Here is a 13,964-nt window from a genome sequence, read left to right on the forward strand (position 1 = left end):
TGGTTATCCCGGGGGCAGGTGCTGAATCGTGTTTTTGCCGTGCGTGTGGAATTAGCCCTGTTTTTGCAAGAGCACCAACATTGTCATGCAGATTGCTTCAAAAATTCTGAGTTCATTCTCATTTTAGCGTACATGGCTGATATCTTCGCAGCTCTCAATCATCTCAATCAAAAGATGCAGGGCGGTGGAGTCAACATCATCGAAGCGGAGGAAAACCTGAAGGCTTTTCAAAAAAAGCTACCGTTATGGAAATGACGAACAGAGAACGATAACTTCGCAAACTTTCCCCTGCTGGACGACTGTGTAAGTAAGATCGAAGATGTATCTGGAATCGGAGACATTTCTGTACCGGCGGAACTGAAGCAAGCAATTGCCACGCACTTAGATGAGCTTGCAAAGTCTCTCGACGGATACTTCCCTACAAGAGAGTCATATCCAGCATGGGTGAGACAGCCGTTCACGTTTAGTGTTGAGACAACAGATGTCAATGATGAATACCTCGATGAATCATTGAAATTCAGCAGAGCCAGGTTCAACAGCAACTCTTCAGAACAACAACGTTTTCAACGTTTTTGTGTCAACAAATGGTAACGTACCCTGTTATTGCTAAGAAAGCTCTGGAGATTTTCATACCGTTTGTTACAACATATCTTTGTGAGCAATCCTTTTCGAGGATGCTGGACATAAAAACCAAGAAAAGGAACAGACTTTGTTGCGAAAATGACATGAGAGTGGCACTTGCCAAGGTGAAGCTGCGCATTTCTGAACTGGTCTCTGAAAGGCAACAGCAGAAGTCACACTGATTTGCAGTAAATATTAATTATTATGTTTTTGTTTTTGTGTGAAAATCATGTTTTGATGATTTTGTTCTTTAAACACACGGTGTTGATGTTGATGCACGGTTCATTTTGTGCACCAGTAAAATATATACCTATGTTTTGAATTTGAAAAAAATCATATTTTATTTTTCCAATTAAGAAGGGTTCGGTGAATGCGCATATGAAACTGGTGGGGTTCAGTACCTCCAACAAGGTTAAGAACCACTGGTTTAGTTGGTCAGGGCGTGAGTTGGGGTGGGCATTCTATGTTATGTTTTTCTATGTTGGGTTAAATGTGTTGCCTGATATGGTTCTCAATTAGAGGCAGGTGTTTGACGTTTCCTCTGATTGAGAACCATATTAAGGTAGGCTGTTCTCACTGTTTGTTTGTGGGTGATTGTCGCTGTGTCTGTGTTTTGTTGCACCACACGGTACTGTCTCGTTCGTGCATTCGTTTTCCCTGTTCGTGCGTTCTTCGTTTCATGTAGTTTTCATGTTCAGGTCTGTTTAGTTCGTTTTGTTATTTTGTAATTTCTAAGTGTGCTTCGTCATCGTTATTCTTTTATTTATTAAATTCATTATGTATTCATCACCCGCTGCGCCTTGGTCCGCTCATTCACCACAAGAAGACCGTTACAGAATCACCCACCAACGAAGGATCAAGCAGCGGGTTAACGGGCAGCAGCAACAGCGCAAGAAGGAGGAATGGACATGGGAGGAAGTTTTGGACGGCAAGGGTTGCTACACATGGGAGGAGATCCTGGCTGGAAGAGATCGCCTCCCATGGGAACAGCTGGAGGCAGTTGGGAGAGCAGAGGCAACCGGAGAGAGGAACCGGCGTTATGAGGGTACGCGGCTAGCACGGAAGCCTGTGAGTCAAGCCCAAAAATGTCTTGGGGGGGGGAGTGTGGGAGTGTGGCGAAGGGAGTGTGGCGAAGTCAGGTAGGAGACCTGCGCCAACTCACCGAGCTTACCGTGGAGAGCGAGAGTACGGGCAGACACCGTGTAATGCGGTAAAGCGCACGGTGTCTCCTGTACGTGTGCTTAGACCGGTGCGGGTTATTCCACCTCCCCGCACTGGCAGGGCTAGATTGAGTATTGAGCCGGATGTCATGAAGCCGGCCCAACGCATCTGGCCACCAGTGCGTCTCCTCGGGCCGGCATACATGGCACCAGCCTTACGCATGGTGTCCCCGGTTCGCCTACATAGCCCAGTGCGGGTTATTCCACCTCCCCGCACTGGTCGGGCTACGGGGAGCATACAACCAGGTAAGGTTGGGCAGGCTCAGTGCTCAAGGGAGCCAGTACGCCTGCATGGTCCGGTATATCCGGCGCCACCTCCCCGCCCCAGCCCAGTACCACCAGTGCTTACACCACGCACCAGGCTTCCTGTGCGTCTCCAGAGCCCTGTTCCTCCTCCACGCACTAGCCCTGTGGTGCGTGTCTCCAGCCCATTACCACCAGTGCCGGCACCACGCACCAAGCCTCCTGTGCATCTCCAGAGCTCTGTTCCTCCTCCACGCACTAGCCCTATGGTGCGTGTCTCCAGCCCATTACCACCAGTGCCTACACCACGCACCAAGCCTCCTGTGCGCCTCCAGAGTCCTGTGCGTCCTGTTGCTGCTCCCCGCACTAGCCTGAAGGTGCGTGTCCTTAGCCCGGTATCTCCAATTCCGGCACCATGCACCAGGCCTACAGTGCGCCTCAGCCGGCCAGAGTCTGCCGTGTGCCCAGCGGCGCCTGAACTGCCCGTCTGCCCAACGCCGTCTGAACTGCCCGTCTGCCCAACGCCGTCTGAACTGCCCGTCTGCCCAACGCCGTCTGAGCTGTCCGTCTGCCAAGCGCCGCCTGAACTGCCCATCTGTCCTGAGCCTTCAAAGCCGCCCGTCTGTACTGAGCCTGCAAAGCCGCCCGTCTGTACTGAGCCTTCAAAGCCGCCCGTCTGTCCTGAGCTTTCAGAGCCGTCCGCCAGACAGGAGCCGCTAGAGCCGTCCGCCAGACAGGAGCCGCTAGAGCCGTCCGCCAGACAGGAGCCGCTAGAGCCTTCCGCCAGACAGGAGCAGCCAGAGCCTTCCGCCAGACAGGATCAGCCAGAGTCTTCCGCCAGACAGGAGCAGCCAGAGCCTTCCGCCAGACAGGAGCAGCCAGAGCCTTCCGCCAGACAGGAGCAGCCAGAGCCTTCCTCCAGACAGGAGCAGCCAGAGCCTTCCGCCAGACAGGAGCAGCCAGAGCCGCCAGCCAGACATGAGCAGCCAGAGCCTTCCGCCAGCCAGCCATGAGCAGCCAGAGCCATCCGCCAGCCAGCCAGGAGCAGCCAGAGCCGCCAGCCAGCCATGAGCAGCCAGAGCCGCCAGCCAGCCATGAGCAGCCAGAGCCGCCAGCCAGCCATGAGCAGCCAGAGCCGCCAGCCAGCCATGAGCAGCCAGAGCCGCCAGCCAGCCATGAGCAGCCAGAGCCGCCAGCCAGCCATGAGCAGCCAGAGCCGTCAGCCAGCCATGAGCAGCCAGAGCCGTCAGCCAGCCATGAGCAGCCAGAGCCGTCAGCCAGCCATGCGGAGCCGCTAAAGCCTTCCGCCAGACAGGAGCAGCCAGAGCCTTCCGCCAGACAGGAGCAGCCAGAGCCTTCCGCCAGACAGGAGCAGCCAGAGCCTTCCGCCAGACAGGAGCAGCCAGACCCTTCCGCCAGACAGGAGCAGCCAGAGCCTTCCGCCAGACAGGAGCAGCCAGAGCCACCAGCCAGCCATGAGCAGCCAGAGCCGCCAGCCAGCCATGACTAGCCAGAGCCGCCAGCCAGCCATGAGCAGCCAGAGCCGCCAGCCAGCCATGAGCAGCCAGAGCCGCCAGCCAGCCATGAGCAGCCAGAGCCGCCAGCCAGCCATTAACAGCCAGAGCCGTCAGCCAGCCATGAGCAGCCAGAGCCGTCAGCCAGCCATGAGCAGCCAGAGCCGTCAGCCAGCCATGAGCAGCCAGAGCCGTCAGCCAGCCATGAGCAGCCAGAGCCGTCAGCCAGCCATGAGCAGCCAGAGCCGTCAGCCAGCCATGAGCAGCCAGAGGCGTCAGCCAGCCATGAGCAGCCAGAGCTCCTCTGAGGCTCAGTTGGTAGAGCATGGCGCTTGCAACGCCAGGGTTGTGGGTTCGATTCCCACGGGGGGCCAGTACAAAAAAAAAAAGAGAGCATCCTGACTGGTTGCATCACTGCCTGATATGGCAACTGCTCGGCCTCCGACCTCAAGGCACTCCAGAGGGTAGTGCATACGACCCAGTCCATCACTGGGGCCAAGCTTCCTGCCATCCAGGACCTCTATACCAAGCGGTGTCAGAGGAAGGCCGTAAAAATTGTCAGAGACTCCAGCCACCCTAGTCATAGCCTGTTCTCTCTGCTGCCGCACGGCAAGTGGTACCGGAGCGTCAAGTCTAGGTCCAAGAGGTTTCTAAACATCTTCTACCCCCAAGCCATAAGACTCCTGAACAGGTAATCAAATTGCTACCCAGACTTTTTGCATTGCCCCCCCCCTCCCCCCTTTACGCTGCTGCTACTCTCTGTTATTATCTATGCATAGTCATTTTAATAACTCTACCTACATGTACATATCACCTCATATTACCTCAATTACCTCGACTAACCGGTGCACCCGCACATTGACTCTGTTCCGGTACCCCCTGTATATAGTTGCTGCTGCTCTTTAACTACGTGTTACTTTTATTTCTTATTATTTCTTATTCTTATTCATATTCATATATAACATTTGATTTCACACATATTATCCAGATACTATTAGCACGGGTCTAGAGCAGCTTCCTACCAGAATGGACTTTAGGTGAAGCAGATGAACCTGTAGCATATTACTTCAGTATTTAATATGAGATGCTCTCTAAGCTTTATAGGAATATGGTCCCTCCTTTGTGACAGCAACTGTGAGCTTATTACAGTATTATAGACACTATGTCCTGGGATTTCCTATGATCTTCTATGTAGAAGAACCACTTACCTTCTAACAACTCTTATGTAGCTTGTGAGCGTCAAACATGTTACATGTGTGTGAGAATCTCAGCTTCTCATAGATAACTTTTAATAGTTTGTAGCTCAAACCATTCTGACAGTTCTACCTAAGTCCCCGTTAATCACACAGACTAATGGTTGGTATCAACAGATGCAAACTAAAGAGACACACAGTGGTGGAGGTGACTGGAGACCTGGAGGAGAGACTCTGTCAGGAACACCACAGAGCTCTGGAGGTGTTCTGCAGGACAGACCAGAAGCTGATCTGCTTGGAGTGTTCGGTGGCAAAGCACAAAGGTCATGACACGATCGTTGAAGAGATAAAACAAGCTGGAAAACAGGTAGTTGATTTACCCCCTCATTATACCTGAATATACACTATAATGCCAAAAGTATGTGGACACCCCTTCAAATTTGTGTATTCGGCTATTTCAGCCACTCCCTGAACAATGTCACAACACAACTGATTGGCTCAAACACATTAAGAAGTAAATAAATTCTACAAATGAACTTTTAAGAAGGCACACCTGAAATGCATTCCAGGTGACTACCTCATGAAGCTGGGTGAGAGAATGCCAAGAGTGTGCAAAGCTGTCATCAAGGCAAAGGTTGGCTATTTGAAGAATCTCAAATATAAAATATATTTTGATTTGTTTAACACTTTTTTGGTTACATCATGATTCCATATTTGTTATTTCATAGTTTGATGTCTTCAGTATTATTCTACAATAATAGGCTCTTTAATATAAGCTCTTTAATGCCACCCCTCAATCACTCTCAGCCCATCCCACCCATCACCATAGACCACCCTCGTTTGGTTTCCATGTGCCATTTATTTTCAATTGTGCTGTCATTTTTTATAAACATTTTGAACCTTTCTAATCAAATAGTATCCACAGATTTTGAGCTAAAGAGTATTTTTATATCATTTATTGAATATGGCTTTCCATATCACCCAACACTGCTATTTGTAAGATTCATTTTAAGTGAATGTTGTAATGAAGTAACCTACTTAAGTATTATCTCTGGTGTCAAACTGACTAGTTATCTACAGTTGAAGTCGGAGGTTTACAAACACTTAGGTTGGAGTCATTAAAACTCGTTTTTCAACCACCACAAATTTCGTGTTAACAAACTATAGTTATGGCAAGTCGGTTAGGACATCTACTTTGTGCATGACACAGGTCATTTTTCCAAAAATTGTTTACAGACAGATTATTTAACTTATAATTCACTGTATCTCAATTCCAGTGGGTCAGAAGTTTAGAAAAACACTAAGTTGACTGTGCCTAACAGCTTGGAAAATTCTAGAAAATGTAATGGCTTTAGAAGCTTTTGATAGAATAATTGACATCATTTGAGTTAATTGGAGGTGTACCTGTGGATGTATTTTAAGGCCTACCTTCAAACCCAGTGCCTCTTTCCTTGACATCATGGGAAAATCAAAAGAAATCAGCCAAGACCTCAAAATGGTAGATCTCCACAAGTCGGGTTCATCCTTGGGAGCAATTTCCAAACGCCTGAAGGTACCAGGTTCATATGTACAAATAATAATACGCAAGTATAAACACCATGGGACCACGCAGCCATCTCAGGAAGGAGACGCCTTCTGTCTCCTAGAGATGAACGTACCTTGGTGCGAAAAGTGCAAATCAATCCCAGAACCACAGCAAAGGACCTTGTGAAGATGCTGGAGGAAACAGGTACACAAGTATCTATAACCACAGTAAAACGAGTCCTATATCGACATAACCTGAAAGGCCACTGAGCAAGGAAGAAGCCACTGCTCCAAAACTGCCATAAAAAAAGCCAGACTATGGTTTGCAACTGCACATAGGGACAAAGATCCTACTTTTTGGAGAAATGTCCTCTGGTCTGATGAAACAAAAATAGAACTGTTTGGCCATAATGACCATCATTATGTTTGGAGGAAAAAGGGGGATGCTTGCAAGCCGAAGAACACCATCCCAACCGTGAAGTACGGGGGTGGCAGTATCATGTTGTGGGGGTGCTTTGCTGCAGGAGGGACTGGTGCACTTCACAAAATAGATGGCATCATGGAGGAAGGGAAATTATGTGGATATATTGAAGCAAAATCTCAAGACATCATTTAGGAAGTTAAAGCTTGATCGCAAATGGGTCTTCCAAATGGACAATGACCCCAAGCATACTTCCAAAGTTGTGGCAAAATGGCTTAACCTGTCTAGGATCAGCGTGGCGCTAGCGGCACACCCCCCCCCCCCCCCACTGAAAAACCAGTGCCGCGAAATTCAAAAAAAATATTTTTTTAAAATATTTAACTTTCACACATTAAAGTCCAATACAGCTAATGAAAGACACAGATCTTATGAATCCAGTCAACATTTCCGATTTTTAAAATGTTTTACAGGGAAGACACAATATGTAAAGATGTACATCTATTACCTAAAAACACATTAGCATAATCCACCATCTTTTATTTGTCCACCAACACCAGTAGCCATCACCAATTCGGCTAAACTAAGATATTTATAGCCCCTAACCAACAAAAAAACTCATTAGATGACAGTCTGATAACATATTTATGGTATGGGATAGGTTTTGTTAGAAAAAAGTGCATATTTCAGGTATATGGCATAGTTTACAATTGCACCCACCATCACAAATGGACTAGAATAATTACAATGAGCAACGTGTTTACCTAACTACTAATCATCAAACATTTCGTAAAAATACACAGCATACACGAATCGAAAGACACAGATCCTGTGAATACAGACAATATTTCAGATTTTCTAAGTGTCTTACAGCGAAAACACAATAAATCGTTATATTAGCTTAGCACATAGCAATTAGCAGCCCAGCATTGATTCTAGCCAAAGTGAGCGATAAAAGTCAACATCGCCAAAAGATATTAATTTTTTCACTAACCTTCTCAGAATTCTTCCGATGACACTCCTGTAACATCACATTACAACATGCATATACAGTTTGATCGAAAATGTTTATATTTAGCCACCAAAATCATGGTTAGACAATGTGAAATGTAACTCGGCTGGTCAGAATTTGTCCTTGCGCCACTTAGACAGTGATCTACTCTTATACATAAATACTCATAAACGTGACTAAAAAATATAGGGTGGACAGGGATTGATAGACAATTTAATTCTTAATACAATTGCGTTATTACATTTTTTAATTTATCCTTACTTTTCAATACAGTTTGCGCCAAGCGAAGCTACGTCAAAAAACATGGCGTCCTAAGCCACTAAAATGTTTCGACAGAAACACGATTTATCATAATAAAAATGTCCTACCTTGAGCTGTTCTTCCATCAGTATCTTGGGCAGAGGATCCTTTCTTGGGAGAAATCGTCTTTTGGTGGAAAGCTGTCCTCTTGCCATGTGGAAATGTCAACTACGTTCGGGATGAACTGAAAAGCGTGCCCAACTTTTCACATCGTTGCAAAAATAAATGTCCCAAAATCGCACTAAACGGATATAAATTGCTATAAAACGCTTTAAATTAACTACTTTGTGATGTTTGTAACTCCTATAACGAGTGAAAAGATGACCGGAGAAATATAACAGGCTAAACTAACGCTTGGAACAGGAGAGGGTCGGTGTCTTCCACGCGCGTTACGCAGCAAGAAAAGACTTGCTAGCTAAAGGTTTTTTTCATTTGTAGGGCCTGTGAACGAGCAATCGAGCCCGTTGGAATCGTCATCACGTAAAGGCATCCAGGGGAAGACGTAAGAAGTGTCCGTATAGTCATAGCAACGACAGTGCCCTTTTAACTGACTTCAGAAAAGTGCCCAACATTTCTCAAATCTGACTCCATGTCAGGGAAATTGCTGTAGAATGGGCTCTGTTCCACTTAGAGACAAAATTTCAACTCCTATAGAAACTATAGACTGTTTTCTATCCAATAATAATAATAATATGCATATTGTACGATCAAGGATTTTGTGGGAAGCCGTTTAAAAAATTAGCCACATTAGCATAAATAGTCTAAACAGCGCCCCCATCCCCAACAGGTTAAGGACAACAAAGTCAAGGTATTGGAGTGGCCATCACAAAGCCCTGACCTCAATCCCATAGAAAATGTGTAGGCAGAACTGAAAAAGTGTGTGCGAGCGAGGAGGCCTACAAACCTGAATCAGTTACACCAGCTCTGTCAGGAGGAATGGGCCAAAATTCACCCTACTTATTGTGGGAAGCTTGTGAAAGGCTACCCAAAATGTTTGACCCAAGTTAAACAATTTAAAGGCAACGCTACCAAATACTAATTGAGTGTATGTAAGTTTCTGACCCACTGAGAATGTGATGAAAGAAATAAAAGCTGAAAGAAATAATTCTCTCTACTATTATTCTGACATTTCACATTCTTAAAATAAAGTGGTGATCCTAACTGATGTAAGACAGGGAATTTTACTAGGATTAAATGTCAAGAATTGTGAAAAACTGAGTTTAAATGTATTTGGCTAAGGTGTATGTAGACCTCCGACTTCAACTGTAAATTACTGTAATGTAAATTAACTAATCATAGCAGATGTGTCAATATGGGATGTAAAGGTACAGTATCTTCCCTGATGAGAAATATATGATGGTAATTCCTGGATCTTTCCTGTTTCCTGATCTTCATTTCTATCTACAGAACCCAGTCTCAAGGAGCTGTTGTCAAAGACTGGACTAGAAGATCATTATGAAAACAAGCTGACGTTAAGTACTGTCCTTGAGATAAATGCTGATACTACATCAGATGAACCTCTTACCACTATGCAGTCACTTCCAGGGGCGTTCCTGAAGAAATTAATGATGGCAAATGTAAATGCTAGGAGTGTCAAATGTATGTCCACTGATGCAGGTGTTTCATTTCCGGATAAAGACCGTTTTGACAATCTAAAAAGTGACTCTGCTAACGGTAATGTGATGAATCCACTGGACCTGATAACAGCCCTGTTTCTGTGCTCAGATGGTTTCCTGCAGCAGGAGATGGTCCAGAAAATGTCCATGTGTCAGTTTGCTGTTCCTCTGCTGCTGCCCAACTGTGACACAGAACAAATCACTTTGATGCTGTGGGCCTTGAGGGACATAGTGAGGAAGTTTAGACTCTCTTCCCAAACATCCACAAAGGCTTTTGTGGTGGAGAGAATTGTTGTCTCTGATATTCCTATGGTGTCCTTTGTTAGGTTAGGGGAGATTAGTGTCTAAGTCTCAGATCTTGAACAAGTTGCTTAGTAACCCTCAGCAGTACCATGACACATTTGTTCATCATGATATGGAATGTGGTGACATCCCTCATAGAATCTCAGATGGTCTGGTTGAAATCAGCTGGTACCTTCCATGTGGGAACAGAAACATAGACATGTTCACTAAGCCTGTGGCGGTGGCCAATCTCAGAGGAGACATCAGGTCCTTTGAAAAACAGTTCTCCTTTCTGTGTCAAACATCAGCTGCAGTTTACATTTTCACTGATGATTTAGAGTCAGATCTCAATTTGTTGAAAAGCAAAAACACAAAAGCAGAGTTAATTCTAGTCGTCAACTCTCAACGAAAATCGTTCAGAGTAGACACATTGAAAGAAATGACCACAAACTGCAGTATCAATGACCAAAATGTGATTGTGAAGAAAAAGAAAAACGATGCAGAATTTGTCAAAACCCTGCAATCATCTGTTGGTGACGTCATTGAAAAAAGTAAAAACTGGTTGACAGTGGAAAACATGACTGACATAGCTCGTCACAGTGGGATTCTGGTTGATGAAGACCGCAATGAATGTCAGAGTGCCAGGAAGATGGCAGATGAAATCACCAGCAACATCACAGACACAGTCAAATTCAAAGACAAACAACTACCCTTACAAGGGAAAATCTGGAAAGAGCTTTCCCAGTTGGAGAAAGAGAGATGTAGACTGAGAAAAGCAGGTGATGAAGACATTGAACACTACAAAATCTTTCTGAAGAAAAAGGAGGAAGGGCTGAGAGAGAAACAACATAAATGTGACATGTCAGATGCAATGGCAAGCTTCATTTTAGGATTGTCAGGATCAGGAGCGGAGCGTTCCTATTTCCTCAAATGGATGCGGATAAATCTGGACAATCTGTCACGGCAGAATCTGTCTGCTTTGAGGGACCGGTACAAAGATCTTTGCCAATATTCTCCGGAGAGAAAAGACGACATTAAAGATTTGGATAAGCAATTATCTGATTGTTCCTTAGGTCTTGAACACTTCCTGCGTGAGTTGGGCCAGTTATATGAGTCTGCCTGCTCCCTCCCTGGAGACAGTCCTCAAAGGAAACAGATGGAGCATCTCCCTGGATTGTGTGCTCAGATGCTGTTGGATGGTTTCCCCATTGAGCTTGTGGATGGAGATGCATCAAACATCCCTCTGAAATGGATTTCAGCTGTTCTGACTCAGCTTCATACTCTTGTGGACTCTAACAGCAAGATCCTGGTTGTCTCAGTTTTAGGGGTTCAAAGCACTGGGAAGTCCACTCTCCTCAACACCATGTTTGGGGTCCAGTTTGCTGTCAGCAGTGGAAGATGCACCAGAGGGGCCTTCATGCTACTGATTAAAGTCAACAAAGAATTCAAGGAGGAGCTGAAATGTGAATTCATCATGGTCATTGACACAGAGGGGTTGAAATCACCAGAGTTGGCTCAACTAGATGATAGCTATGAACATGACAAGGAACTGGCAACACTGGTGATAGGACTCAGTGATGTCACAATTATCAACATCTCCATGGAGAACTCCACAGAGATGAAAGACATTCTACAGATTGTTGTTCATACCTTCCTCAGGATGAAGGAATTGGGGAAGAAGCCAGTATGTCATTTTGTGCACCAGAATGTGTCAGACATGTCTGCTCATGACAACAACATGAGGGACAGGAAGAAGTTGTTGGAACAGTTTAATGAAATGACCCTGGCAGCAGCCAGAATGGAGAAGAAGGAGAATATCACCAAGTTCACTGATGTGATGGAGTATGACCCAGACACAAGCAGCTGCTACATCCCAGGACTCTGGCATGGGACTCCCCCAATGGCTCCAGTCAATGCTGGATACAGTGAGGCTGTGTATGATTTAAAAAAGAGCTTGATGCAAGACTTAATAAAATGCCAGAGGAATGATGACATGACACATTTCCTGAAGTGGACAGAAAGCTTGTGGGAGTCTGTGAAATCGGAGAAATGAATTTTCAGTGTCAGAAACAGCTTGATTGCAGATGCATACTCCAGTTAATGCTCTGAGTACAATGGTTGGAACGGTCATTCCAGAAGGACATTTATTCCTGGATAATGGTGCTGAAAGCAGAATATAAAACAGATCCAAACCCCCAAATGAGCATAAGAATCATGCTGAAGGACTTGTCCTGTCATCCCAATGGTGGAAGCAGCTTATTACTGTCACTAGGACAGCAGAATCCCTGCCCATCAGGTTCTAAGTGTTCTAAGTTGCCAGGTAGAATAGTAGAATACACAAGGTGCAATTTAGAAATGTGGTTTTGCATCCACAGTTTTCCTCTGGTTATGTAAGTCACTGATAGTCAGTCATTTAGCCCATGTCAGCAAATTTATTTTAGATTGCTAAATTAGTTTAACAGCCAGCTATCTAAACTATTATGGTTGAATTACCTGCTGGGGTCTCCTATTGATTTTGTTAGTCAGTCTAACTCTGGCTAGAACAAACTCACTAGAAAGGCAGGAACCTAGGAAGAAACCTAGCGAGGAACCAGGCTCTGAGGGGTGGCCAGTCCTCCTCTGGCTGTGCCTGGTAGAGATTATAATCATTGTGTTGACTACTAGTTGACTTTGACTGAAGTATGAAGTCCAATCTCAACATTAGAAAAATATATTCACATAATTTGTATAAACAGCTGTATTAGAATTGAATGAAGATTATGCTCATTGGGATGAATATAATGAAACAAGGATATACCTACAAGAGAGACGTGTAACTAATTATGAAAGAAAGGTCATTCTGTTCGTTTGATCTTAGATGTTCTATATTATCTTTGGTTTAATTTAGTTTAATCTTGTATATCATTCATACAGTCTTTGAAGGACTAGCCCAGTGATTGACTAAAGGGATCAATAGATCAGTGCAGACTGTACATACTGTGACTGTAAATATTGTCCATTAGAGATTTACACCCATAGAGATGTGATTCTATATGTAATGCTATGTTTTACACCTTTACAAAAAGCCTTTGAAACAGATAACAGATACTGTACATTGTGAAACAGATACTGTACATTGTGAAAGGCTTTTGTATGTTTAAGAAGAGAACATGTTAGTCCTCATCTTATGAAATGAAGTTGCTTTAAGGGCTACTTTAGTTGCATGCATGTTAAAATATTCATTTCCATCATGTAACAAGTTAATTATTCCATTGTTTGTTTATTTGTCTCAGATTTGTCAAATGTAAAGAATGTATACACATCTGATTTCCTAAAAATATATCTTCATTCTTTTACTTGAGAAAAATGCATAACCAATGATTCATCACCTACTTAACATCAAATGTACAACATTTATCATTGAAATACTTTTTATATACCTCATTTCAAAATCTCAGCATTATTTTATTGTAGAAAAATACATGTATCATATCCTATGATTATCCTATGATTAATCTACTTATCATCATACTAACAATGATGTATACCACTTATCATTGAAGGACTTTTTAAATAAAAACTGTTAATTGAGATTACGTTTATTTTACTTCATTCCCTCATAGATATATTTTAAGTTAATAAAAATATTAGAATGAACATTTTAAAACTCTTGAAATATTTTTATTATACAGTAGGATGAATCCCCCCTCATAATCTACCTTATATTATATAATCATACCACAGACCTTTTCTTTAAATAATGAATCAATATTTGTTAATTGACTATATGGCGTAGCGCTATCAACAAAATGCATGAAAGTTGCTTTAGAAATAAATGTATTATTAGAATGTAAGTTATGCAATTAAAACAGACATGAAGTATTGTTAGGGATTGTTTCTATAGCAATGAAAATAAGTAAGAACAAAAACACCCACAAATGTATTAAAGTGAGTGAGAGAAGAAGAGAAGTAGAGGAAGAGCAGGTTGAGAGAGGAAATAAATTAACTGGTTTGATATTAGGTGATTCTACACTGACAACAG

General features: G+C 43.9%; 1 protein-coding gene across 1 annotated transcript; it reads left to right on the top strand.

The window, feature by feature from the left end:
- The first annotated feature begins 4,840 nt into the window (after positions 1–4,840).
- Positions 4,841–13,515, top strand: LOC129841032 (up-regulator of cell proliferation-like). Its single transcript, XM_055909146.1, is given in 5 exon segments — positions 4,841–5,158; positions 5,253–5,305; positions 9,348–9,370; positions 9,453–9,999; positions 10,001–13,515. Coding segments are annotated over 5 exon segments (2,826 nt in total). The 5' UTR covers positions 4,841–4,951; the 3' UTR covers positions 11,997–13,515.
- Positions 13,516–13,964: the final 449 nt, after the last annotated feature.

Source organism: Salvelinus fontinalis, chromosome 42 (assembly GCF_029448725.1).
Source record: "Salvelinus fontinalis isolate EN_2023a chromosome 42, ASM2944872v1, whole genome shotgun sequence".
In the NCBI taxonomy this organism is placed as follows: Eukaryota; Metazoa; Chordata; class Actinopteri; order Salmoniformes; family Salmonidae; genus Salvelinus; species Salvelinus fontinalis.